The sequence below is a fragment of the Eriocheir sinensis genome, chromosome 30 (assembly GCF_024679095.1).
Source record: "Eriocheir sinensis breed Jianghai 21 chromosome 30, ASM2467909v1, whole genome shotgun sequence".
NCBI lineage: Eukaryota > Metazoa > Arthropoda > Malacostraca > Decapoda > Varunidae > Eriocheir > Eriocheir sinensis.
Window position 1 is genome coordinate 8,043,319 of NC_066538.1, and position 23,562 is coordinate 8,066,880.

Below are 23,562 nucleotides of genomic sequence, written 5' to 3' on the forward strand. Positions count from 1 at the left end.
TCAGTAGTATTGGCTTCTTGAAGCCAAGAATAAGGAATTCAGATATATTATACCGCATTTGAGAAGCAAGTGCCAGAGCAAAACGAAAGGTCATGCTGGCCTGAGGCCAGGTGTTGGCATGAAGGCCTCTGGTATAACTACATAGCATACGACACTGACGTAATTTAGAGCGCATAGGGCCAGGTTTTAACTCAGTGTCACCAGATAATAAAAGTAAAAACAGCACAAAGGCAACGTTATAAAAAATATAAACTTAACAAAAACAGCAACAATATTTACAAAGTAGAGTTTAACAAAAACAGCAACGCCAATAATATTTCCCCCATCGGCGGGCCGCTGCCCGCTCATCGACATAACTGTAATTCATTTGCACTACGTAAGATGTAAAATTAAGAAAGAAACCAATAATATTTACAAAAGAGAGCTTAAAAAGAAAAGTCATAAAAGACGTTCATAAATGTAAGAATAAACGGTCAACATGGGGGAGCCGCCACACCATGCAAGGCATCTCTGCCCCCAGGAGTGCCTAGTCAGCTGGAGGGAGGACAGTCATGAAGGGTTTACAAAGGAAAGAAAAAGATAAAAGAAAAAGCTGTAGCTAAGAGGAAGGCAACCTCATGAAAGCCCACTAGGCACCGTAGCCTTTCCTGTAAAACAGAAAAGGAAAAGTGTGCTTGAGTGTACCCTCAGGCAAGAGCTCCCAGCGGCCAGGCTGTGGACGATCATGGCACAGAGGCCAAGGCACAACCCAGCATCCAGAAGCAATGGCTGTATGGTCAACCACCCTGGCGTAATGTAGATAGACATGACACCAAGCGATTTTAAAGCCACGTCTATCTATAAAGGTTCTTCCATTGTTCTTGACAACCAAGGTCAAGATCAAAGGGAGCGGATGATGGGCGTCCCCACCAGCCTCTATCAGACCCCATACCTCGGTTCGACGCGGCCTTTTCAAAACCACTTTACTCTGCTTTAGGTCTAGACTCCAGCACGTGTAAATATATCGTCTCTTGTAGCGACCTTCTCTCGTGCTGTTCACCTCTTCACTCACAAGGGTGACGGGCAGGGGGATGAAGAGCGGCTTGCATTCAGTTTTGTATGTATCAGAGGAGCGTGTTGCAGATTTGTTGTTTTCATCACTTGAATTTTTTTTGTTCTAAATTATTCACATCTTGCTTAAAAGTATCCAAAGAGTCAGTAGGAAAAAAAAGAATCAGGGCAGACGCTGATTACTTTTATCGGTCCTGGATTAACAAATAATATGCCGTGACGCTCCAATTCTTGGGTAGACTTGCAAAGAATGATCGAGGAACTGCAGGAAGTCTAAAAGTAAGTCTGAAGATGAAGATGAAACGAAAGTAATTGTTCATGAAAAACCTTAATTATTTTTACATCTCTCTCTCTCTCTCTCTCTCTCTCTCTCTCTCTCTCTCTCTCGTATTTACATCGCGAACTAATCCGAAAACTATTGTTTTGGGACTAGTTCACAGTGTAAATACAGTCAATACTGTGATCACTAGTATCACACACAACTGAAGCAGTAATAGTAAAAGATGACCCAGTAATAGTAGTAGTAACTGACTAAAACCAGACTATTAGAGATATCAGTTAAAAGTAATGATAATAATAAGAGAAATCCTGCAACAGCCCCTTGTCTGCTGAACACCTTACTCTTCGCTGAGAGCAGGAGGGGTGGGGGGGGACGGGGCGGTGGAGGGATGAGGCGTGGGCGTGTGTGTGTAAGGGGATGGGGATGCGGGCCGGGGAGGATTGGTGGTGCTTGTGAGGGTGTGGAGTGGGTTATGAAGGGGAAGTTGGGTTGGGTTCCCCACCGAGGCCGTCCTGGCGGGGCGGGGCACGGGGATGCGGGATGGGCGGCGGGGCGGGGTGGTTATGAGGGTGTGGACTGGTTCATGGAAGGAAGGCTGGGCTGGGTTCCCCGCCGAGGCCGTCCTGGCGGGGCGGGGCACGGGGATGCGGGATGGGCGGCGGGGAGGGGCGGTCACTTCTTCACGGCCCAACTCGGGGCGCAGCGTCAGGAGGCGGCGGCGGCACCTGAAGTACTCCCGCCCATTGTACAGCTCCCGCTCCTTCACGGGGAGGGCGACGTTGTCCAGACAGAACGTCACTCTCTTGCGGGACTTTTGGTCACCCTGGCGGCGCAGGTCGGGACGCAGGGCCAGCAGGCCGCGCCCGAACTTGAAGTACTCCCGCCCATTGTACAGCTCCCGCTCCTTGACGGGGAAGTCCACGTTGTCCAGGGAGAACGTCACTCTCTTGCGGGACTTCTGTTTGATGACCTCCACACCCTTCAGCTGTTCCAGTGCTTTTTCCTGTGCCTTTACCATCTCCTGCAGCTCCAGGAACATAGTCAGCTCGTCTTGTTCCTTGAGGCTCCCTCCCTCCTCCTCCTCCTCTGTGTTATTATCTATCTCCTTCTCTTTTATTTGTTTCTCTTCCTCAGGTGTCTTCAGCATCTCCTCTTGTCTCTTCACAAGTTCCTGCAGCTCGAGGAACAAAGACAACTCGTCTTGTTCTTTGAGATTTACTCCTTCGTCCTCCTCCTCCTCCTCCTCCTCCTCAATGTTCTTCTCATCCTTCTCCCTCTCTTTGATTTGCTCCCTGTCCTCAGGTGTCTTCAGCATCTCCTCTTGTCTCTTCACAAGTTCCTGCAGCTCGAGGAACATAGACAACTCGTCTTGTTCTTTGAGGTTTACTCCCTCCTCCTCCTCCTCCTCCTCAATGTTCTTCTCATCCTTCTCGCTCTCTTTGATTTGCTCCCCGTCCTCAGGTTGCTTCAGCATCTCCTCCTGTCTCTTCACAAGTTCCATCAGTTCGAGGAACGATGATAACTCGCCCTGCTCTTTGCGGCTCTCTCCTTCCTCCTCCTTCTGTTTGATATGCTCCCCGTCCCCTGATTGCTTCAGTTCCTCCTCCTGTCTTTTCACTAGTTCTTGCAGCTCGAGGCACAAAGACAACTCGTTTTGTTCCTTGAGGCTCACTACCCCCTCCTCCTCCTCCTCCTCCTGCTGTGTGAGTTGCTCCCCGTTCCTAGATGGATCCAGTGTTTCCTCCAGTTCGTGCAACTCGGGGAACGAAGACAGCTCGTCTTGTTCCTTCACGCTCACCTTCTCCTCCTGCTCTTCCTCCTCCTCTGCCTTCTGTATTGTATTGTTGTTCACAAATGTTTCCTCCTTCTCGTGCTTGCCGTCAGCCAGGTGCTGGGGCAAGCTCACCCTATATCGCCGGAACAGCCTGAGGAAGGGGAAGGCCGTGGCCGGCGCCTCCAGCTCCCCCTCAGCGGGCAGAAGGCCCTTCACCACGCGCACAAAGCTTGCAGTCTCGCACAAGTACATTGCGGAGTATGATAGTGGCCAAGGAGTCTAGAGAAGACACTCTAGAATCCTTGATTATTATTATTAATATTGTAAGCCAAGATGCAAACCCTGCCGGAAACAGTCGAAGACCATAAACCAGATGGCTCCATCAGGGGAAGCAACTTGGTAAGGAAAAGGAAAGAGATAGAAGAAAGTAAAATTATATGATATACAACGACTCAAGTATTACTATACTGGCATTAATTCATTAAAATGATTAAAAATTAAGCTTCAAAGTCGACGTAATAAAGACTTATTTGCGCCCAGCTTAAACCTCCGAAGCTCTACAGATGCAACAACATGGCTAGGCAATTCGTTCCACTTCTTAATGGTGGATGCAATAAAATATCTTGAATATTGGTTGGTGTTAAATCTAACGAGAGAGAATGCACAACTATTGGCACTGGCCGCATTCCTGGTAATGCGTGTAGGAACAAATAAGCCAGGTAGAGCCCCGTGCAGAGGGTGACTTACATTATGATATATTTAATATAGTAAACAAAGTGAGCTAATGCCACATTGCTTAAGTCAGGAATAAAAAATTAACTGCACGCAAGTTTTTATCCAATAATTTAAGATGAGAATCTGCACCAAACTGGGGAGCAAAACTCCAGACTAGGAAGTATAAAAAAGTTAAAGTAATTCATCATAATAGATTTGTCACCAAAATTCCTAAAACACTTCCTCAGAATACCAATTTTCTGTGCAACTGGGGAAGATATGCAACGAATATGTTGTTCAAGGGTCAACTTGCTATCAAAAATTACTCCCAGAATCTTGAACGAGCTACTCAGTGTTCAGGAAACATTATTTATAATTATCAATGAAGAGATTGGCATGTGGACGATCAAGAGTTCTAGACGTGGTTAGTATCATTTTTTTTTTTTTTCATTTAAAGTCAAGCTCCATCCACATCTTGCACCAAGCACTGATTTTAGCAAGATCTCTATTTAGAGACTCAGCAAGAGCTTGTCTCATGTCTGGAGATGAAACAACATCAATTAAGGCAGCATCATCAGCATAGGCAACTAGTTTATTTTCGAAATCTCTCCACATGTCATGAGTGTACAGGATGAAAAGCAACGGCCCAAAACACTACCTTGTGATCACAATACTGAACTCACTGCACCGGCCATCTACTGCCACCCTCTGAGTCCTGTTACTTAAAAATTGAATAATTATACGAAGCGAGGACACACCAATACCCACGTTTTTCAATTTGAAAATGACGAAGACGATCAAAGGCAGCAGTAAAGTCAAGTCCTATCATGCATGCCTCGTGACCACAGTCCAAAGCCTTTTCCAAGTCTGCAGAAATTGTTAGAAGAGCATCACAAGTGCCTGGACCTTTACGAAAACCAAACTGCAGACTCGGCAAAAATCCAGCACACTCTGCTTACTTATAGAGACTCTGTGCCAGTGTGCCAGCAATCGCTCGAAAACTTTTGATAAAACAGGTGTTAGTGTTAATAGGTGATAGGTGATAGTCAGTAGGTGATACACTTTCCATAAGACCTGTAGGGACAGCAGTCACATCACCAATCCTCCAACAAGAGGATAAACATCCACACCTGGTCAGCTTTCGAAAAATCACTGACAGTTTTGGTGCCGGTACATCAGAACTTAAAGAAAAAAAAAAAGAGGAAAAATTCCATTAGGATGAGTGCCGCCATTACAATCAAGTTCAAGGAAAAGACATTTAACCTCACGGGATCGAAATGCTATTAACATCAGTTTAGGTTCTGGATAACAAGTTTAGCTAAAATCCTTGCCTTCTCTTTTGTGCAGTGAGTTAGGATCCCATCAGGTATAAGCAGGGTTGGGAAAAAATCAAGATTTTTTACTAAAAAAAAAGTCGATTTATTTAATTTATATCGGATTTTTTTATTTAGATCGATTTTTTTCATTTAAATGATTATTTTTTACATTAATCCTTGCTTGTTTCCACTGAAAATTTGTTTCAGTCTTATGAGGCCATTTTCTTGTATTAAACTTGGCCAATGTTAAATGAAACCATAGTTTAATATACATTCCCCAAGATAAGTTTTCCACATAAAAATCTTAAGTAGGACTAATAGTTTATTTCTTTATGCTTTTGAATATTTTTCTTGTAAGAGATGGCAATGATTCACTGGTGCCAGACTTGCTACAGGACCAGTACAGGACAAGTAGACTTGATGATTTTCATGTACAACTGGTTCACATGTTCTTCCTTTTCTCTCTCTCTCTCTCTCTCTCTCTCTCTCTCTCTCTCTATATATATATATATATATATATATATATATATATATATATATATATATATATATATATATACAGGGCCCACACAGAGGGGGGGGGGGGTGGAGGTGTGGTGCTACAGTCCGGTGGCCCGTGATGGCGACCTGAATTTGATGGTTTAAAAAAGAAAAAGCTCAAATGCTGAAGGAACAGTTTTAAAAATAAGTAGCTTTAGTAGTGCTAAAAAAATATATAAAAAAAAAACAAAAGTGCTTGCTATATTCAAAGTTAAAGAAATTATGTTAATTACTATTTCGATTGCATATACATTTCATGAAAACAAAGATTTTCCATCAGTTACCCGTCTCTCGTCAGTACGGCTGCAGGTTTTCTGTTACACGCAATTCGTAATGCAGTGTCATATGTAAATATGTTTTTCGCTCATTGCAACACTAACGAATTACGGACAAGATATTATTCTTACATAATAATTATTATAAATTTTGTAAGAGTCACTGTTTCACAAAGTGAACAGAATTATCAGCTTGATTGAAGAAAGTTTGGTATAGATTCACCGGTCGAATATCAGAAAAAAAAGTTGGAAAGTTTCCTTTAGTCGGCGCAACATCTAAGGTCATGTACCGGAGAGAAACAGAAGGGGAAGGAATTATAGGAGAAGGGAAAAGATCCCAGGAGATGGGACACAACCCCCGATTAATACCTGGTACCCATTCACTCCTGGGTGGACAGGGGCGTAGGGTATCGGAAAAGCCGCCCAAATTTTTCCACTCCGCCCGTGAATCGAGCCCGGGCTCTCTCGGTTGTGAGCCGAGTTTTCGAATATCAGAGCTGCCAAGGCCAAGCCTGTCAGCTGATCAGCTGCTGTAACCTGCTGCGTGTGTCTGTCTCCACGAGGCATCACGGCATGACTGTTCACTTGCTTGGTTTGTAAAAGTATTGCTTATATTTTATTACTATACTATACAGTTTTCAGACATCGGATCACTGAGACCATTTACCTATATAGCCTCAACGTAGTTAAAGAGAGAAGGGTCAATTGGCCTCAGGTTGGTGCATTGGGACCATAAAGGGTGGTGCATTCAGACTGGGAGTGGTGCATTAGGACCAAGCATGTGGTTCATTGGAGCCTTATACATGGTGCCTTTAGACCTGGGGTTGGTGCATTCGGGTAGCGGTGCATTCGGGCTGTGGTGCATTGAGACCGTAATTCTTGCCGTACGAGGCTTCATTTAAAATGACCAATCAACTATAGACATTGAGTAGGTGAAGAGTAGCATATCTTCAGTAGAATAGGTAACCGTTAGTAAGTTAAGCTAGGATTAAAACTGTTAAATGGTAAGCCAGGTTTAATTTACCCTAACAGGATATATATATATATATATATATATATATATATATATATATTATATATATATATATATATATATATATATATATATATATATATATATATATATAAAAAATTCAAATCATTACATATTTTACTCTTGATATAACACTTAAATCATTTTATATACAGTATATTTAATTTTGAATTAAATCATGATTTTTTTAATCCGATTTCAATCGATTTAAATCATTTCATTTAAATCATTACATTTAAATCATTTGATTTAAATCAAACCAACCCTAGGGTTAAGTAATGGTGACAGGGACATATCAACACCAATTAGAGCAGTGTTTAGGGTGGACCGCCACTTGTGTTGCTGATGTACACCAGAGTGTTTCTTTCACACTATCATTATGTTCTATTTCAGCTGCAACATAAACAGACTGCGCCTCAGTTCTGAATCGAGTATAATTTATCCAAGTTCAATTTCATTGGTTTCGACTTCAATGATTATATGCTACTTGCCTCTCCTGACAGGCACGCCTACAGTCGTTATTAAACCAAGAGTTCTTTTTTTTTATGCAAAGATTTAATGTTCTTGAAGGAACCCTTCTTTCCATGATGTCAACCACAAAGCTGTTTAATGATCGAATCATATCATTTTTTTTATAAATGTGTTGCCAATCAAGATTAGAAAGGTCAGAAAAAATACCATCCCAATCTGCCCGCGACTTCAGGTAAATTTTACAAGAAAATGATACATCTGGAATGTTTTGATTGATTCTTAAAGTGGCAGAAAGTATACTATAATCTGACGGCGCGATGGCTGAGTGGTTAGCGTGCCGGTCCCGCATTCGGCGCGTTGTCCATGATGTGGGTTCGAATCCGCGGCTATCCACTTGGGGTTTTTCAGTCACCGCCGAGTGGCCTAAGACTACCCACATGCTGTCCTGAAGACCACCTATCAACCCGGACTGTGGAAGAAGCTGTACAGCGCAAGTGAAATCAAGAATGAGCTCCGGGGGACAGCATGAGCCAATAATAATGGCGCCACTATAAACAACTGCCTGCGCCACGACGGGCTCGGGCCGACCATCAGGCCCATATGGATTAGCATACCGGCGCTATAGGCCACAGGTAAAAAAATATATGAGCAGTGATGACTGCAGGAGAATCAGTCAAGCGAAGTTCAAGGCAATTGCCAGGCCTGTGTGTGGCTTTCGTAATTGATCGCTCACAACCAGACTCTGTTCTAAAATCAGGAGCTGCAGCCCCAGGACAATCACTTGGTGAAACGGAGTTCAGCCACTCTGTGATGAACACTGAAATCACCAACAACAAGAAATGAAGCCTTAATTCCTATCAGTCTGCTGTACGGCTGCCATCTTATCGGCCACACAATCAAACATGCTGTCGTCAAGGTCAGGGTTACGTTAGATGGAAAAAATATATAAATCATTATCCCCTCCACACATTTTCATGACCTGACCCTCATGACACTCACATTCGAAACATGACTTAATGATAGACAGAGAAACCACTACGAATGTAAACTGTCATACAACGAGCTCTAGGAAAGGCATCACGCTTCAGTAGTATTGGCTTCTTGAAGCCAAGAATAAGGAATTCAGATATATTATACCGCATTTGAGAAGCAAGTGCCAGAGCAAAACGAAAGGTCATGCTGGCCTGAGGCCAGGTGTTGGCATGAAGGCCTCTGGTATAACTACATAGCATACGACACTGACGTAATTTAGAGCGCATAGGGCCAGGTTTTAACTCAGTGTCACCAGATAATAAAAGTAAAAACAGCACAAAGGCAACGTTATAAAAAATATAAACTTAACAAAAACAGCAACAATATTTACAAAGTAGAGTTTAACAAAAACAGCAACGCCAATAATATTTCCCCCATCGGCGGGCCGCTGCCCGCTCATCGACATAACTGTAATTCATTTGCACTACGTAAGATGTAAAATTAAGAAAGAAACCAATAATATTTACAAAAGAGAGCTTAAAATGAGAAGTCATAAAAGATGTTTATAAATATCGGGATAAACGGTCAACATGGGGGAACCGTCACACCATGCAAGGCATCTCTACCCCCAGGAGTGCCAAGTCAGATGGAGGGAGGACAGTCATGAAAGGTTTAGAAAGGAAAGAAAAAGATAGAACTAAAAGCTGTCAACCACCCTGGCGTAATGTAGATAGACATGACACCAAGCTATTTTAAAGCCACGTCTATCTAAAAAGGTTCTTCCATTGTCCTTGACAACCAAGGTCAAGATCAAAGGGAGCGGATGATGGGCGTCCCCACCAGCCTCTATCAGACCCCATACCTCGGTTCGACGCGGCCTTTTCAAAACCACTTTACTCTGCTTTAGGTCTAGACTCCAGCACGTGTAAATATATCGTCTCTTGTAGCGACCTTCTCTCGTGCTGTTCACCTCTTCACTCACAAGGGTGACGGGCAGGGGGATGAAGAGCGGCTTGCATTCAGTTTTGTATGTATAAGAGGAGCGTGTTGCAGATTTGTTGTTTTCATCACTTGAATTTTTTTGTTCTAAATTATTCACATCTTGCTTAACCCTTAAACACATACCCTATTAAATTATACACTAAAACATACGGGGGTATTTGCGGACCCCAACTTTTGAAAAATGAAAGAAAATACTTCTAATTGCATTTTATTCAAACTAAAAGCACCATGGGCAATGACAAACTTAATCCTGTTTCTGGAGAAACAAATATATGTAAAAATTGATAAGTAAGTATTAGATTGGGTAGCCCCCCCAAAAATCTCCAAAACTCATGAAAAATAATGCAACTGTTCACAGTACATTTTGTATCAGGCCCTCCCATGCAAGTATTCCCATGTAGCGTGTCCCAAGTACAGCCTGGGAGTGTGGGATGCAGCTGATGTACCCCTAGCATTCTGGCACCACTGCTAGTTCTGAGGCAAGCTATCAAAAAAGTTCATTTTTTATTAGTGACAAAAAAAAGTCTTTGGAGTAATTTTGTACAAATGTACATTAGTACAGTTGCAATTCATAGAAAATTATTACTTACACTTGAGGAATCTGCAGAGAGCCTCCTTCTACAAGTAAAGCACACATTGCGGCTTTTCCTAACATCTTTCAGCGGACACTTCCTGCACCGTACATTGCGAGAGCTGATATTGAACAACACCGCCTGCTCCATTGCTCCATTAGGACGCTGAACATCAATGGCGGTGTTGCGGACGGTGGATATGTCGGATTGCAAGGGGAACTGAGGTGAACCAGTTGTCCACAGTTACGTTCCTGTCGGTGTTATGATATGGTCTACGTAGTCAGCTCCTTCGTCAGGCAGTGTCCCAGGCCGAGGTTTCCTTGAGCTGATGGCTCTCCCTTCCCCAAATACGGTTTTGGCCCCAATAGGTACTCCCTTGTGTTGTCAGTTATAAGGATAAGTTTCAGTCCATACTTGGCAGGCTTATTGGGAATGTACATCTTGAACGGTCAGCGCCCGTTATATACATAAATATATAAATATAAATACATATATATATATATATATATATATATATATATATATATATATATATATATATATATATATATATATATATATAAATTTGAGCTCACGTAATAGAACGTTGTATTACGTATACACATACGTGGGGTCGAGACGGGCACCAATCGCTTCTACACTGGACACGGAAAGAGCGAGAGCGGCATGCACACAACATCGACAACATCAAAGAACACAAAAGCTATCAGGCATCGCAGCTGTCTGGCGCCAATGAGGCGGCTGTGTTACCATTGAGAAAATATAATGGAGTCCGATCCGCCCCCCGGATGTGTTTAAGGCTTAAAAGTATCCAAAGAGTCGGTAGGAAAAAAAAGAATCAGGGTAGACGCTGATTACTTTTATCGGTCCTGGATTAACAAATAATATGCCGTGACGCTCCAATTCTTGGGTAGACTTGCAAAGAATGATCGAGGAACTGCAGGAAGTTTAAAAGTAAGTCTGAAGATGAAGGTGAAACGAAAGTAACTGTTCATGAAAAACCTTAATTATTTTTACATCTCTCTCTCTCTCTCTCTCTCTCTCTCTCTCTCTCTCTCTCTCGTATTCACATTGCGAACTAATCCGAAAACTATTGTTTTGGGATTAGTTCACAGTGCAAATAGTCAATACTGTGATCACTAGTATCACATATTACTGAAGCAGTAATAGTAAAAGATGACCCAGTAATAGTAGTAGTAACTGACTAAAACCAGACTAATAGAGATATCAGTTAAAAGTAATGATAATAATAAGAGAAATCCTGCAACAGCCCCTTGTCTGCTGAACACCTTACTCTTCGCTGAGAGCAGGAGGGGTGGGGGGGGACGGGGCGGTGGAGGGATGAGGCGTGGGCGTGTGTGTGTAAGGGGATGGGGATGCGGGCCGGGGAGGATTGGTGGTGCTTGTGAGGGTGTGGAGTGGGTTATGAAGGGGAAGTTGGGTTGGGTTCCCCGCCGAGGCCGTCCTGGCGGGGCGGGGCACGGGGATGCGGGATGGGCGGCGGGGCGGGGTGGTTATGAGGGTGTGGACTGGTTCATGGAAGGAAGGCTGGGCTGGGTTCCTCGCCGAGGCCGTCCTGGCGGGGCGGGGTACGGGGATGCGGGATGGGCGGCGGGGAGGGGCGGTCACTTCACGGCCCAACTCGGGGCGCAGCGTCAGGAGGCGGCGGCGGTACCTGAAGTACTCCCGCCCATTGTACAACTCCCGCTCCTTCACGGGGAGGGCGACGTTGTCCAGACAGAACGTCACTCTCTTGCGGGACTTTTGGTCACCCTGGCGGCGCAGGTCGGGACGCAGGGCCAGCAGGCCGCGCCCGAACTTGAAGTACTCCCGCCCATTGTACAGCTCCCGCTCCTTGACGGGGAAGTCCACGTTGTCCAGGGAGAACGTCACTCTCTTGCGGGACTTCTGTTTGGTGACCTCCACACCCTTCAGCTGTTCTAGTGCTTTTTCCTGTGCCTTTACCATCTCCTGCAGCTCCAGGAACATAGTCAGCTCGTCTTGTTCCTTGAGGCTCCCTCCCTCCTCCTCCTCCTCCTCTGTGTTATTATCTATCTCCTTCTCTTTTATTTGTTTCTCTTCCTCAGGTGTCTTCAGCATCTCCTCTTGTCTCTTCACAAGTTCCTGCAGCTCGAGGAACAAAGACAACTCGTCTTGTTCTTTGAGATTTACTCCTTCTTCCTCCTCCTCCTCCTCCTCCTCCTCAATGTTCTTCTCATCCTTCTCCCTCTCTTTGATTTGCTCCCTGTCCTCAGGTGTCTTCAGCATCTCCTCTTGTCTCTTCACAAGTTCCTGCAGCTCGAGGAACATAGACAACTCGTCTTGTTCTTTGAGGTTTACTCCCTCCTCCTCCTCCTCCTCCTCCTCCTCAATGTTCTTCTCATCCTTCTCGCTCTCTTTGATTTGCTCCCCGTCCTCAGGTTGCTTCAGCATCTCCTCCTGTCTCTTCACAAGTTCCATCAGTTCGAGGAACGATGATAACTCGCCCTGCTCTTTGCGGCTCTCTCCTTCCTCCTCCTTCTGTTTGATATGCTCCCCGTCCCCTGATTGCTTCAGTTCCTCCTCCTGTCTTTTCACTAGTTCTTGCAGCTCGAGGCACAAAGACAACTCGTTTTGTTCCTTGAGGCTCACTACCCCCTCCTCCTCCTCCTCCTCCTGCTGTGTGAGTTGCTCCCCGTTCCTAGATGGATCCAGTGTTTCCTCCAGTTCGTGCAACTCGGGGAACGAAGACAGCTCGTCTTGTTCCTTCACGCTCACCTTCTCCTCCTGCTCTTCCTCCTCCTCTGCCTTCTGTATTGTATTGTTGTTCACAAATGTTTCCTCCTTCTCGTGCTTGCCGTCAGCCAGGTGCTGGGGCAAGCTCACCCTATATCGCCGGAACAGCCTGAGGAAGGGGAAGGCCGTGGCCGGCGCCTCCAGCTCCCCCTCAGCGGGCAGAAGGCCCTTCACCACGCGCACAAAGCTTGCAGTCTCGCACAAGTACATTGCGGAGTATGATAGTGGCCAAGGAGTCTAGAGAAGACACTCTAGAATCCTTGATTATTATTAATATTGTAAGCCAAGATGCAAACCCTGCCGGAAACAGTCGAAGACCATAAACCAGATGGCTCCATCAGGGGAAGCAACTTGGTAAGGAAAAGGAAAGAGATAGAAGAAAGTAAAATTATATGATATACAACGACTCAAGTATTACTATACTGGCATTAATTCATTAAAATGATTAAAAATTAAGCTTCAAAGTCGACGTAATAAAGACTTATTTGCGCCCAGCTTAAACCTCCGAAGCTCTACAGATGCAGCAACATGGCTAGGCAATTCGTTCCACTTCTTAATGGTGGATGGAATAAAATATCTTGAATATTGGTTGGTGTTATATCTAACGAGAGAGAATGCACAACTATTGGCACTGGCCGCATTCCTGGCAATGCGTGTAGGAACAAATAAGCCAGGTAGAGCCCCGTGCAGAGGGTGACTTACATTATGATATATTTAATATAGTAAGCAAAGTGAGCTAATGCCACATTGCTTAAGTCAGGAATAAAAAATTAACTGCACGCAAGTTTTTATCCAATAATTTAAGATGAGAATCTGCACCAAACTGGGGAGCAAAACTCCAGACTAGGAAGTATAAAAAAGTTAAAGTAATTCATCATAACAGATTTGTCACCAAAATTCCTAAAACACTTCCTCAGAATACCAATTTTCTGTGCAACTGGGGAAGATATGCAACGAATATGTTGTTCAAGGGTCAACTTGCTATCAAAAATTACTCCCAGACCCTTGAACGAGCCACTCAGTGTTCAGGAAACATTATTTATAATTATCAATGAAGAGATTGGCATGTGGATGATCAAGAGTTCTAGACGTGGTTAGTATCATTTTTTTTTTTTTTTTTTTCATTTAAAGTCATGCTCCATCCACATCTTGCACCAAGCACTGATTTTAGCAAGATCTCTATTTAGAGACTCAGCAAGAGCTTGTCTCATGTCTGGAGATGAAACAACATCAATTAAGGCAGCAGCATCAGCATAGGCAACTAGTTTATTTTCGAAAGCTATCCACATGTCATGAGTGTACAGGATGAAAAGCAATGGCCCAAAACACTACCTTGAGGGACACCTGAGATCACAATACTGATCTCACTGCACTGACCATCTACTGCCACCCTCCGAGTCCTGTTACTTGAAAATTGAATAATTATACGAAGCAAGGACACACCAATACCCCCGTTTTTCAATTTGAAAACGAGAGCCTCACGATGAAGACGATCAAATGCAGCAGTAAAGTCAAGTCCTATCATGCATGCCTCGTGACCACAGTCCAAAGCCTTTTGCAAGTCTGCAGAAATTGTTAGAAGAGCATCACAAGTGCCTGGACCTTTACGAAAACCAAACTGCAGACTCGGCAAAAGTCCAGCACACTCTGCTTACTTATAGAGACTCTGTGCCAGTGTGCCAGCAATCGCTCGAAAACTTTTGATAAAACAGGTGTAGGTGATAGTCAGTAGGTGATACACTTTCCATAAGACCTGTAGGGACAGCAGTCACATCACCAATCCTCCAACAAGAGGATAAACATCCACACCTGGTCAGCTTTCGAAAAATCACTGACAGTTTTGGTGCCGGTACATCAGAACTTAAAGAAAAAAAAAAGAGGAAAAATTCCATTAGGATTAGCGCCGCCATTAGAAGCAAGTTCAAGGAAAAGACATTTAACCTCACGGGATCGAAATTTGATTTCAATCGAGGTTTTTTTTTAATCTTTTTTTTTTATTTAAATGATTTTTTTTTTTCATTAATCCTTGCTTAATTTCACTGATTATTTGTTTCAGTCTTATGAGGCCATTTTCTTGTATTAAACTTGGCCAATGTTAAATGAAACCATAGTTTAATATACATTACCCAAGATGAGTTTTTCCCATAATAATCATGAGTAGGTCTAATTTATTTTTTTATAATTTTGAATAATTTTCTTGTAAGAGATGGCAATGATTCACTGGTGCCTGACTTGCTACAGGACCAGTACAGGACAAGTAGACTTGATATTTTTCTTTTGCAACTGGTTCACATGGTCTTCCTTTTCTCTCTCTCTCTCTCTCTCTCTCTCTCTCTCTCTCTCTCTCTATAGATATATATATATATAGATATATATATATATATATATATATAAATATATATATATATATATATATATATATATATATATATATATATATATATATATATATATATATATATATATATATATATATATATATATATATATATATATATATATATATATATATATATATATATATATATATATATATATATATATATATATATATATATATATATATATATACACACACATAAATATATATATTGTAGGCAGGCTTCTTCCCGGTGGGGCCTGATGGTTTGCCCAGCCTGTTTTGGCGCAGGCGAGTGTTTAAGCCCCAGTCACACATTCACGACAATGACTCCCGGCGCCCTCCCGACATCAGACCACGCGCTGCCAGTTTTGGAATGTCACGCTGCCAGACGTACGTAACGACCAGCGTAAGTCCATCCCCTTGAGTGCCGACCATAGCCGATGTCGAAACGACGTTGTTACGACGTCGTTGAGATGACATCCGACGGCCGTAGCTTATTCGCGACGGGTGACAGATATCGGGGAGGGCCCCGATTGTTTTGAAAATGTCCAAAACTGTCGGCGTGCGGCCCGACGGTGGGAGGCGTGGTCTGAGTCGGGAGAACGCCGGGAGTCATAGTCGTGAATGTGTGACTCGGGCTTTGTAGTGGCGCCATCTTGTGTTGGGTCATGCTGCCCCCCCGGAACTCATCTTTGAGCCTCTCTTTGGAGAGATCATCTAGAGCCCGGGTTGATGGATGGTCTTCAGGCCAGCATGTGGGTAGTCTTAGGCCACTCGGCGGTGACTGATAATCCTCAGCTGTGCAGCGGCCAGGATTCGAACCCGCGTCCCTCCTGGAGCTCCTGAACACGGGGCCGTCACGCTAACCCCTCAGCCACCGCCTATAGCGCCGGTAGGCTATTACATTGGGGCCTGATGGTCGGCCCGAGCCCGTCATGGCGCAGGCAATTGTTTTATAGTGCTGCCCCCCGGAGCTCATTCTTGATTTCACTTGCGCTGTACAGCTTCTTCTAGAGTCCGGGTTGATACGTGGTCTTCAAGACAGCATGTGGGTAGTCTTAGGCCATCGGGGGTGGCTGAAAAATCCCAGGTGGTTAGCGGCGGATTCGAACCCGCATCATGGGCAGGGCGGCGGAATGCGGGGCCGGCACGCTAACCACTCAGCCACCGCCTCCCCAAATATATATATATATATATATATATATATATATATATATATATATATATATATATATATATATATATATATATATATATATATATATATATTAATTTTAGTATATTTAATTTTGATTTAAATCATGATTTTTTCTACTTTGATTTAAAAAGATTTAAATCACTTGATTTAAACCATTTGATTAAAATCAAACCAACCCTGATATGAGACGGGAAAAAAAGAAAAGGTGAAAAAAATAAGCAAGGAAGAAAGTTAAAACACAGAATGACAGGAGAGAGAGAGAGAGAGAGAGAGAGAGAGAGAGAGAGAGAGAGAGAGAGAGAGAGAGAGAGAGAGAGAGAGAGAGAGAGAGAGAGAGAGTGTGTGTTACCTAGCCCTTACATACCTGACTCTCACCTGACCCTCACCTGCATCACCTGGCCTGCCCACCTGCACTCGGCTCAGGTGTGAAGGCCACTTTTTGCACTCGAGGTGACAACAAGGTGATGATGAGACGGCGCAGGGAAGAAAAAAAAAGGAGGAAGAACGAGGGAAGGCGGGGAAGAGAAATAGAAGAGGGAAAAAAAAGTGTTGATAGGCATAGAGGAAAGTATAAAGTAGTAAAGGAGAAAAAAGGAGGAGTAGAAAATAGTAAAGGAGTAGAAAGTAGACAGCGTAGGAATAAAAAAAAAAGGAAGAAAGAGAGGAGGCGAAAGAGACATAGAAGTTTGAAAAGTAAAGCACTGATAGGTATAAGGAAAAAGTAGAAAGGAAAAGAAAAAGAAAGGATGCAGTAATTAATAGTCCGAAAAAGAGGAAAGAGAAATAAAAGAGGGGGAGAAAGATAAATATGAGGGGAAGAAGGATGGAAGGACAAATAGAGATAGAAGAGGGAAAAGTAGAGTAAAAAAGAAAGATATTGAGTAAAGAAAAAAGTAGAAAGAAAAGAAAAGAGGAAGAAAGGATGCAGTGATAAATTGGGAGGAAGAGAGAGAGAGAGAGAGAGAGAGAGAGAGAGAGAGAGAGAGAGAGAGAGAGAGAGAGAGAGAGAGAGAGAGAGAGAGAGAGAGGCAGAAGAGCAAATGATATGATAAAACAAAGCCTTAAATGACGAAAAGTTAATAATTGTAAAGGAAACAGTATTAAAAAAGAATGAAAGTAAAAAAAAAAAAGAGAAACAGGAATAAGAGAAGAGAAATAAAGAAGTAAAAAAGGAAAAAAAAGAAAAACAGAAGAAGAGAATGAAAGAAGTTAAATAAAAAATAGAAACAGGAATAAAAAGAAGATAAGAAAGAAGTAAAATAAAAAGAAAACACAGAAAAAGAGAACAAAAGAAATACAAAAAGAAAATAGAAACAGGAATAAAAAGAAGAGAAAAAAGAAGTAAAAAAAATGAAAAGAGAAACAGGAATATAAAGAAGAAAACGAAAGAAGTAAAAAGAAAAGAAAACAGAGAAGAGAAAGATAAACTGAGGAAAATCTTAAGAGAACCACAAGAAAAATCGAGGCAGAAGCGAAAGAGGGAATAAAAAAAAAGACGTAAGAAAAGGAACTGGAAGAGAGACCAAAAAAGAAGGAAAAAGAAGACACAAGGAAAGACTGAAGGAAAGAAAAGTAAACAAAAATATAAGCGAAGAAAAAAGAGAAAAGATTTATGGAACAAAATAACGAAAAAAAAAGGAAGACAAGAATGAGGAAAATCTTACAGAATCAAGAGAAAGAACAGAAGCAGAAGAGAAAGAGAGGAAATTAAATAAAAGTTAGGAGAAAAAGAGTAAGAGGGAAAACTAAGGGAAGTCACAGGAGAGAATGTCAGTTAATAAATTAGAGAAAGATAAAAAGGAAAAGCGTATTTATGATTGAAGTAAAAGGAGGAGATAAGAAAAGGGAAGGAAATAAAAAATTAGGAAATGAGAAAGAAAAATATGGAGGAAGATAAAAAAAAGTACTAGCAACATGTTCTTTCCCTTGCCATCTTTTCCCTTCCTCATCAAAAAAAAAAAAAAGAAAAAAAAAAGAATGAGTCAGAAAATAGGAAGTGGAAACAAATTTTAATTAAGGAAAGAAAGATGGCGAAGGAAACAATGAAAGAAGGAAAAAAAAGGAAGAAAAAAAAGGTAGAGGAAAAAAATGAGAAAGAAAAAAGAACAGGTGAAGGAAAAGAGAGAAGTATGAGTGAAGTTAGGAAGACAATAAGAAAAGAGAAGAAAAGAAGGAAACTGAAGGAAAAAAAAGGAAGAAAAAAATAGGTAGAGAGGAAAGAAATGAGAAAGAAAAAAAAACATGGGAAGTAAAAGAGAAGAGAAGTATGAGTGAAGGAAGGAAGACAATAAGAAAAGAGAAGAAAAGAAGGAAAATGGAGGAAAAAAAGGAAGAAAAAATAGGAAGAGAGGAAAAAAGTGGCAAAGAAAAACAGAACAGGGGAAGTAAAAGAGAAGTATGAGTGAAGGAAGGAAGACAATAAGAGAAGAAAAGAAGGAAAACGAAATAAATTAACAAATAAATAAATAAACAAATAATTAAAAGGCTGAATGTGTGAATGGATGAATGAACGAACGAAGGCACGAACAAACCATAAAAAAAAACATTAAAAAGAAAACAGTTGATGGTGAGAGAGAGGGATCATAAAACTAATAAGCACACACGTACACACACACACACACACACACACGCGCACGCACACACGCACTCACTCAACACTATTTCACAACCCGACGAGGTACACATATCTCTTGCAGTGTGTGTGTGTGTGTGTGTGTGTGTGTGTGTGTGTACCTGGCTACCTGCACGACGCTGGAAAAGGTCAACAGGTAAACAGGTAACCGTGACGGGAAAAGGGACGATAAAGGTGCACCTGACGACCCGGCTAAGGCAGGTAAGAGTAGGGGAAGACCACAAAGGAAAAAATAACTAAATGATAAAAAGAAAAAAAAGAAAAAAAAATAGTAAATAACAGTTGTCTTCTTATTCCGGTTCTAGTTATGAAGTAGTTTACATCATTTGTTTAAAGTTTGCATCCCCTTTCGCTCCTGATTCTAACCATTCCCATCCCATTCCCTTACCGAACCTCTTTTTTCTCTCCTTCCCCTTCCTTACTCATTTTCAACCTTGTCTCCCATTCAATTCACGTATCTCTCCCATTCCTTCTTTTTCCTCATATATTTCCACCTATCTTCCTATTCCTCCCCTTCCCTGATTCTAACTATTCCCATCCCATTCCCTTTTCTTCCCTTTCCTTTCCCTACTCATTTTCAACCTTGTCTCCCATTCCCCTTCACGTATCTTTCCCATTCCCTTCTTATTCCTCACCTATTCCCACCTATGTTCCTCTTCTTCCCCTTCCCTGATTCTAAACATTCGCATCCCATTCTCTTACCGAACCCCTTTTTTTTCCTCCCCTAACCATTCCCATCCCATTCCCTTACCCCTTACCGAACCTTTTTTTCGTCCCTTTCCCATTCCCTACTCATTTTCAACTATCTTTCTCTCATTCTCTTCACGTATCTTTCCCGTTTCTTCTTTCTTAATATATTCATGGATTCACGAACACAATAAAACAAACACAACACCACTTACAACACCGACTGGCTAACCCTTCACCGCCTCTGACAATCCACCACCTCTCAAACACCGAGTGGCTAACCCTTCACCGCCTCTGACAATCCACCACCTCTTCTCTTTCTCCTCCACTTCTTCATCTTTCTCCACACTCCTCCTGCCTAATCTTCATCCATATCATTCTCCATTTTTACTTTTTCTTAACTATTTTCTCTCCTTTATTTCTCGATCTTTCTCTATGTTCCTTACTTCTCACTACCTCCTCCACCACCCCCACCACCACAACAACAACACCAAACAGCAACAACAGCAACACCCACCCACACCTCTATAATTATGTGGGTATTGATATGTTTATGTGGTTCCCTCCTCCTCCTCCTTCATCAACACCTTCTCCTCCTCCTCCTCCTCCTCCTCTTCTACCATACCTCATTCTAACCTCTCTTACCATACTTAACCTTACTCTCTTCCCTTTTATTCCTTTACTGGGCATTTCCTTTACTATCCTCCACTTTATTTATATTCTTTACTTATTCCCTGATTCTCCTTCACTCCCTTTCCCTTACTTTCCCTCTTATTCCCCTACCTTACATTATTCTCCTTTTCCCTTACCTTACCCTAGGCTCTTCTACACTACCCTCTCCTACTCTTAGTCTTCTCTCCTTCTTTTCCACTTCTTTATCTCTCTTTTCTCTCCTCTACATTCCCCTTCCTTTCTTTACTCAACTCTTCCTCCTCCACTTATTCATCTTTCCCTTCCTTCCTTTACTCTCCTCTTCCTCCTCCACTTCTTCATCTTTCTTCCTCTTCCTCCTCCACTTCTTCATCTTTTCTCCACTTCTTCTCTCCTCTTCCTCCTCCACTTCTTCATCTTTTCATTCCTATACTCTCCTCTTTTTCCTCCACTTCTACATCTTTCTCTATGCTCTTCCTGCCTAATCTTCATCCATATTATCCCCTATTCTTACATTTCCCTATCTATTTTCTCTCCTTTACTTCTTTTATCTTCCTCTACTTTCCTAACTATTTACTCTTCGTTAACCCTCCTATGTTCTCTCTCTCCTTCTTTATTTGTCTCCACTTTTCTTACTTTTTACTTCTTTTTACTTCATTCATTATTGTTTCTTCTCTATTTTATCAAGTTCTACTCTCTCCTAGCCTTGTCATTTTCCTTGTGGCTACTGGTTAACTCTCCCCATACCGGTTCGAATCCTTTTATCTCTCCCCAGTACAGACTCTCCCCATACCAGTTCGAATCCTCTTATCACTCCCCAATACAGACTCTCCCCATACCAGTTCGAATCCTCTTATCACTCCCCAGTACAGACTCTCCCCATACCAGTTCGAATTCTCTTATCTCTCTCCAGTACAAACTCTCCCCAGTAAAAGTTCTCCCCAGTACAAACTCTCCCCAGTACAAGTTCTCCCCAGTACAAACTCTCCCCAGTACAAGTTCTCCCCAGTACAAACTCTCCCCAGTACACACTCTCCCCAGTATAAACTCTCCCCAGTATAAGCTCCCCCAGTAAACACCCTCAGATCAACTCTCCTCATACTAGGAAGAGACCTCCTCAGACTCATCTATCCCACCTCCCTTCACACCCTCCCCTCCCCACCCCTCACTGCCTCCTCTCCCTCTCCCTCGTCGTTGCAAGCAGGTGAGTGTGTGCACCTGAGACCAGAATGCCAACCACCTTGACCTGCTTAATCCCCACACCCCCCCCCATCCCTCCCTTCCCGCTCCTCCCACCACCCCCTCCCTCCCCTCGTTCTTGCAAACCTCGGTGGTTGCACCTGAGACCAGAATACCAACCACTTGACCTGCCAGGCCATCATCAACAGTAAAGAAGGGAGGGGAGGGAAGGAAAAGAGGAGGAAGGAAGGGAGTGAGATAGTTGGAAATGCACTGAGAAGAGGCTGAAATAAGGGAAGGGAAGGGAGGGAAGGGAAAGGAGAGGCGTGGGAAAGATAAGGAAGAGAGAGAGAGAGAGAGAGAGAGAGAGAGAGAGAGAGAGAGAGAGAGAGAGAGAGAGAGAGAGAGAGAGAGAGAGAGAGAGAGAGAGAGAGAGAGAGAGAGAGAGAGAGAGAGATGCCTGGAAGTAAATGGGGAATGAGAAGTGATGGAAAAGATAGGGGAAGAGGAGGGAGATATGGAAAGGGAAGAGGAATAAGATTGTTGGTAATGATATGGAAAAAGGCTGAAATATGGAAGGGAAGGGAAGGGGAAAAAGGAGGCGTGGGAAAGATGAGATGCCTGGAAGTAAATAGGGAAGGAGAAAAAATGTAAAAGATAGGGGAAGAGGAGGGAGACATGGAAAGGGAAGGGGAATAAGATAGTTTGGAAAGAGGAAAAGGTTGAAAAGGTAGAGGAAGAAGAGGGAGGTAAAATGAGGAACAGGTGAAACAGGAAAGAAAGGTGGAAGAGAAAGGAAAAAGTGGAAATAAATGAGTAAAAGAAAGAAAATGGGAGATAAAGGAAGTGGGAAGGAAGAAGAAGAAATAGGAGAAGGTAGGGAAGGAGAAAGGGGAAGCGTGGGAGAGACAAAACTGGAAGGTTATAGGAAGGAAGGAAATGGGATGAAGGAAAAGGCATAAGAATGAAAAGGAAGATGAATAAATGAGGAAAAAGAAAAGGGAATGTGGAAGGCAGAAGAGGAAGAGAAAAAAGGAGATAGGAACAAAAAAAAAGGAAGAAGGGGGAAGAGAAGAGGAGGCTAAAGGAAGTTAGGGAAAGGGGAGGAGTTAGAGAGATAAGGGAAGGGAAAGGAGAGGAAAATGAGAGGAAATAAACGGGGAAAGAGAAGGAATGGGAAGGAAAATAAGTAGGGAAGGTTAAAGGGAGGAAAATAAGGGAAAAAAAAAGGTCGGTAATGGAATGGGATGCGAATAGTAAGAATCAGGAGCGAAAGGGGATTAAAGAAAGGGGTGGAAAGAAAAAAAAGGGAAAGGAAAGGGGTAAATGATGGAAAATGAAGGTAAGGGGTAGGTAACGAAAGGGGAGGAAAGGGGAAGAGGAAGGGGAAAGGCAGTGGATAAGACAAAGATGAAAGAAAATAGAGAAGGAAGCAGAAGGCGACGAGGAGGAGTAAATGGGAAGAGAGAGGAGGTAATAAAGAGAAGGAAAATGGAGGTGGGAGGAGAGAAGAAAATCGAAAGGTGGAAGACTGGACGAAAGAGGAAAGAAGAAAATAGGAAACTGAAAGACAGGAAAAAAGGAGGAAGGAGAAGAGGAAGAAGAGGAAAGACAAAGGAAAAGGGGTAAGAATGGAAAGTAAGATGAAAGTAAAGGGAATGTGAGAGGCAGAAAAGGTGAAGAAAGAAGGAGAAAGAGGAACAAAAAGGAGAAAGGGGAAACGAAGAAGAGGAGGCAATAGAACAAAGGAATACGCAATTGAAGGAAGAAAGTGAGGGAGAGAAAATAATGAATAGAAAGAGGAAAAGAGGAAAAGGCGAAGGAGGGAGAACGAGATAAAAGGGAGGGAGGAGGTGATGAAGATGAGAAAGAGAAAAGAATAAGAGAAGCAAGAAAGAGGAGGAGGAGGAAATAATGAGTAGAAAGAGGAATGAGAAAAAGACGAAGGAGACAAAACGAGATAAAAGGGAGGAAGGAGGCGATGAAGGAAGGTGAGAAAGAGAGAAAAGAATAAGAGAAGCAAGAAAGAGGAGGAGGAGTAGGAGGGGGAGGGGGAGAATAAGGAAGAGAGAGAGAGGG

At 42.6% G+C, this 23,562-nt stretch overlaps 1 protein-coding gene and 1 long non-coding RNA gene across 4 annotated transcripts; one reads left to right on the forward strand and one right to left on the reverse strand.

Annotated features, from left to right (window-relative positions):
- Positions 1–1,612: 1,612 nt before the first annotated feature.
- On the reverse strand, positions 1,613–13,041 carry LOC127005540 (golgin subfamily A member 6-like protein 22). Of its 2 annotated transcripts, none has more exons than XM_050874466.1 (2): positions 11,920–13,041; positions 1,613–2,300 (listed from the first exon to the last, which is right to left on the reverse strand). In XM_050874466.1, exons 1-2 carry the CDS (start codon positions 12,982–12,984, stop codon positions 1,668–1,670), a joined length of 1,698 nt encoding a protein of 565 aa, XP_050730423.1. In that variant the 5' UTR covers positions 12,985–13,041; the 3' UTR covers positions 1,613–1,667. The 2 variants fall into 2 exon arrangements, with proteins under 2 accessions (XP_050730423.1, XP_050730422.1); XM_050874465.1 differs by having other exon boundaries at positions 1,613–2,055; positions 11,675–13,041.
- LOC127005541 (uncharacterized) lies at positions 2,318–12,552 on the forward strand. Of its 2 annotated transcripts, XR_007758675.1 has the most exons (4): positions 2,335–2,464; positions 2,633–2,711; positions 12,166–12,254; positions 12,420–12,552. It is a non-coding gene; the product is annotated as an uncharacterized LOC127005541 (long non-coding RNA). The 2 variants fall into 2 exon arrangements; XR_007758676.1 differs by lacking the exon at positions 2,633–2,711 and having other exon boundaries at positions 2,318–2,464; positions 12,087–12,254.
- Positions 13,042–23,562: the final 10,521 nt, after the last annotated feature.

Excerpts from the sequence above, each read along its gene's own strand:
- LOC127005540 (XM_050874466.1), bottom strand. The coding sequence starts at position 12,984 with ATGTACTTGTGCGAGACTGCAAGCTTTGTGCGCGTGGTGAAGGGCCTT. Across the intron at positions 2,301-11,919 it reads AACAGCTGAAGGGTGTGGAG|GTCATCAAACAGAAGTCCCG; the intron begins GTCACCAAACAG and ends AAGGGTGTGGAG.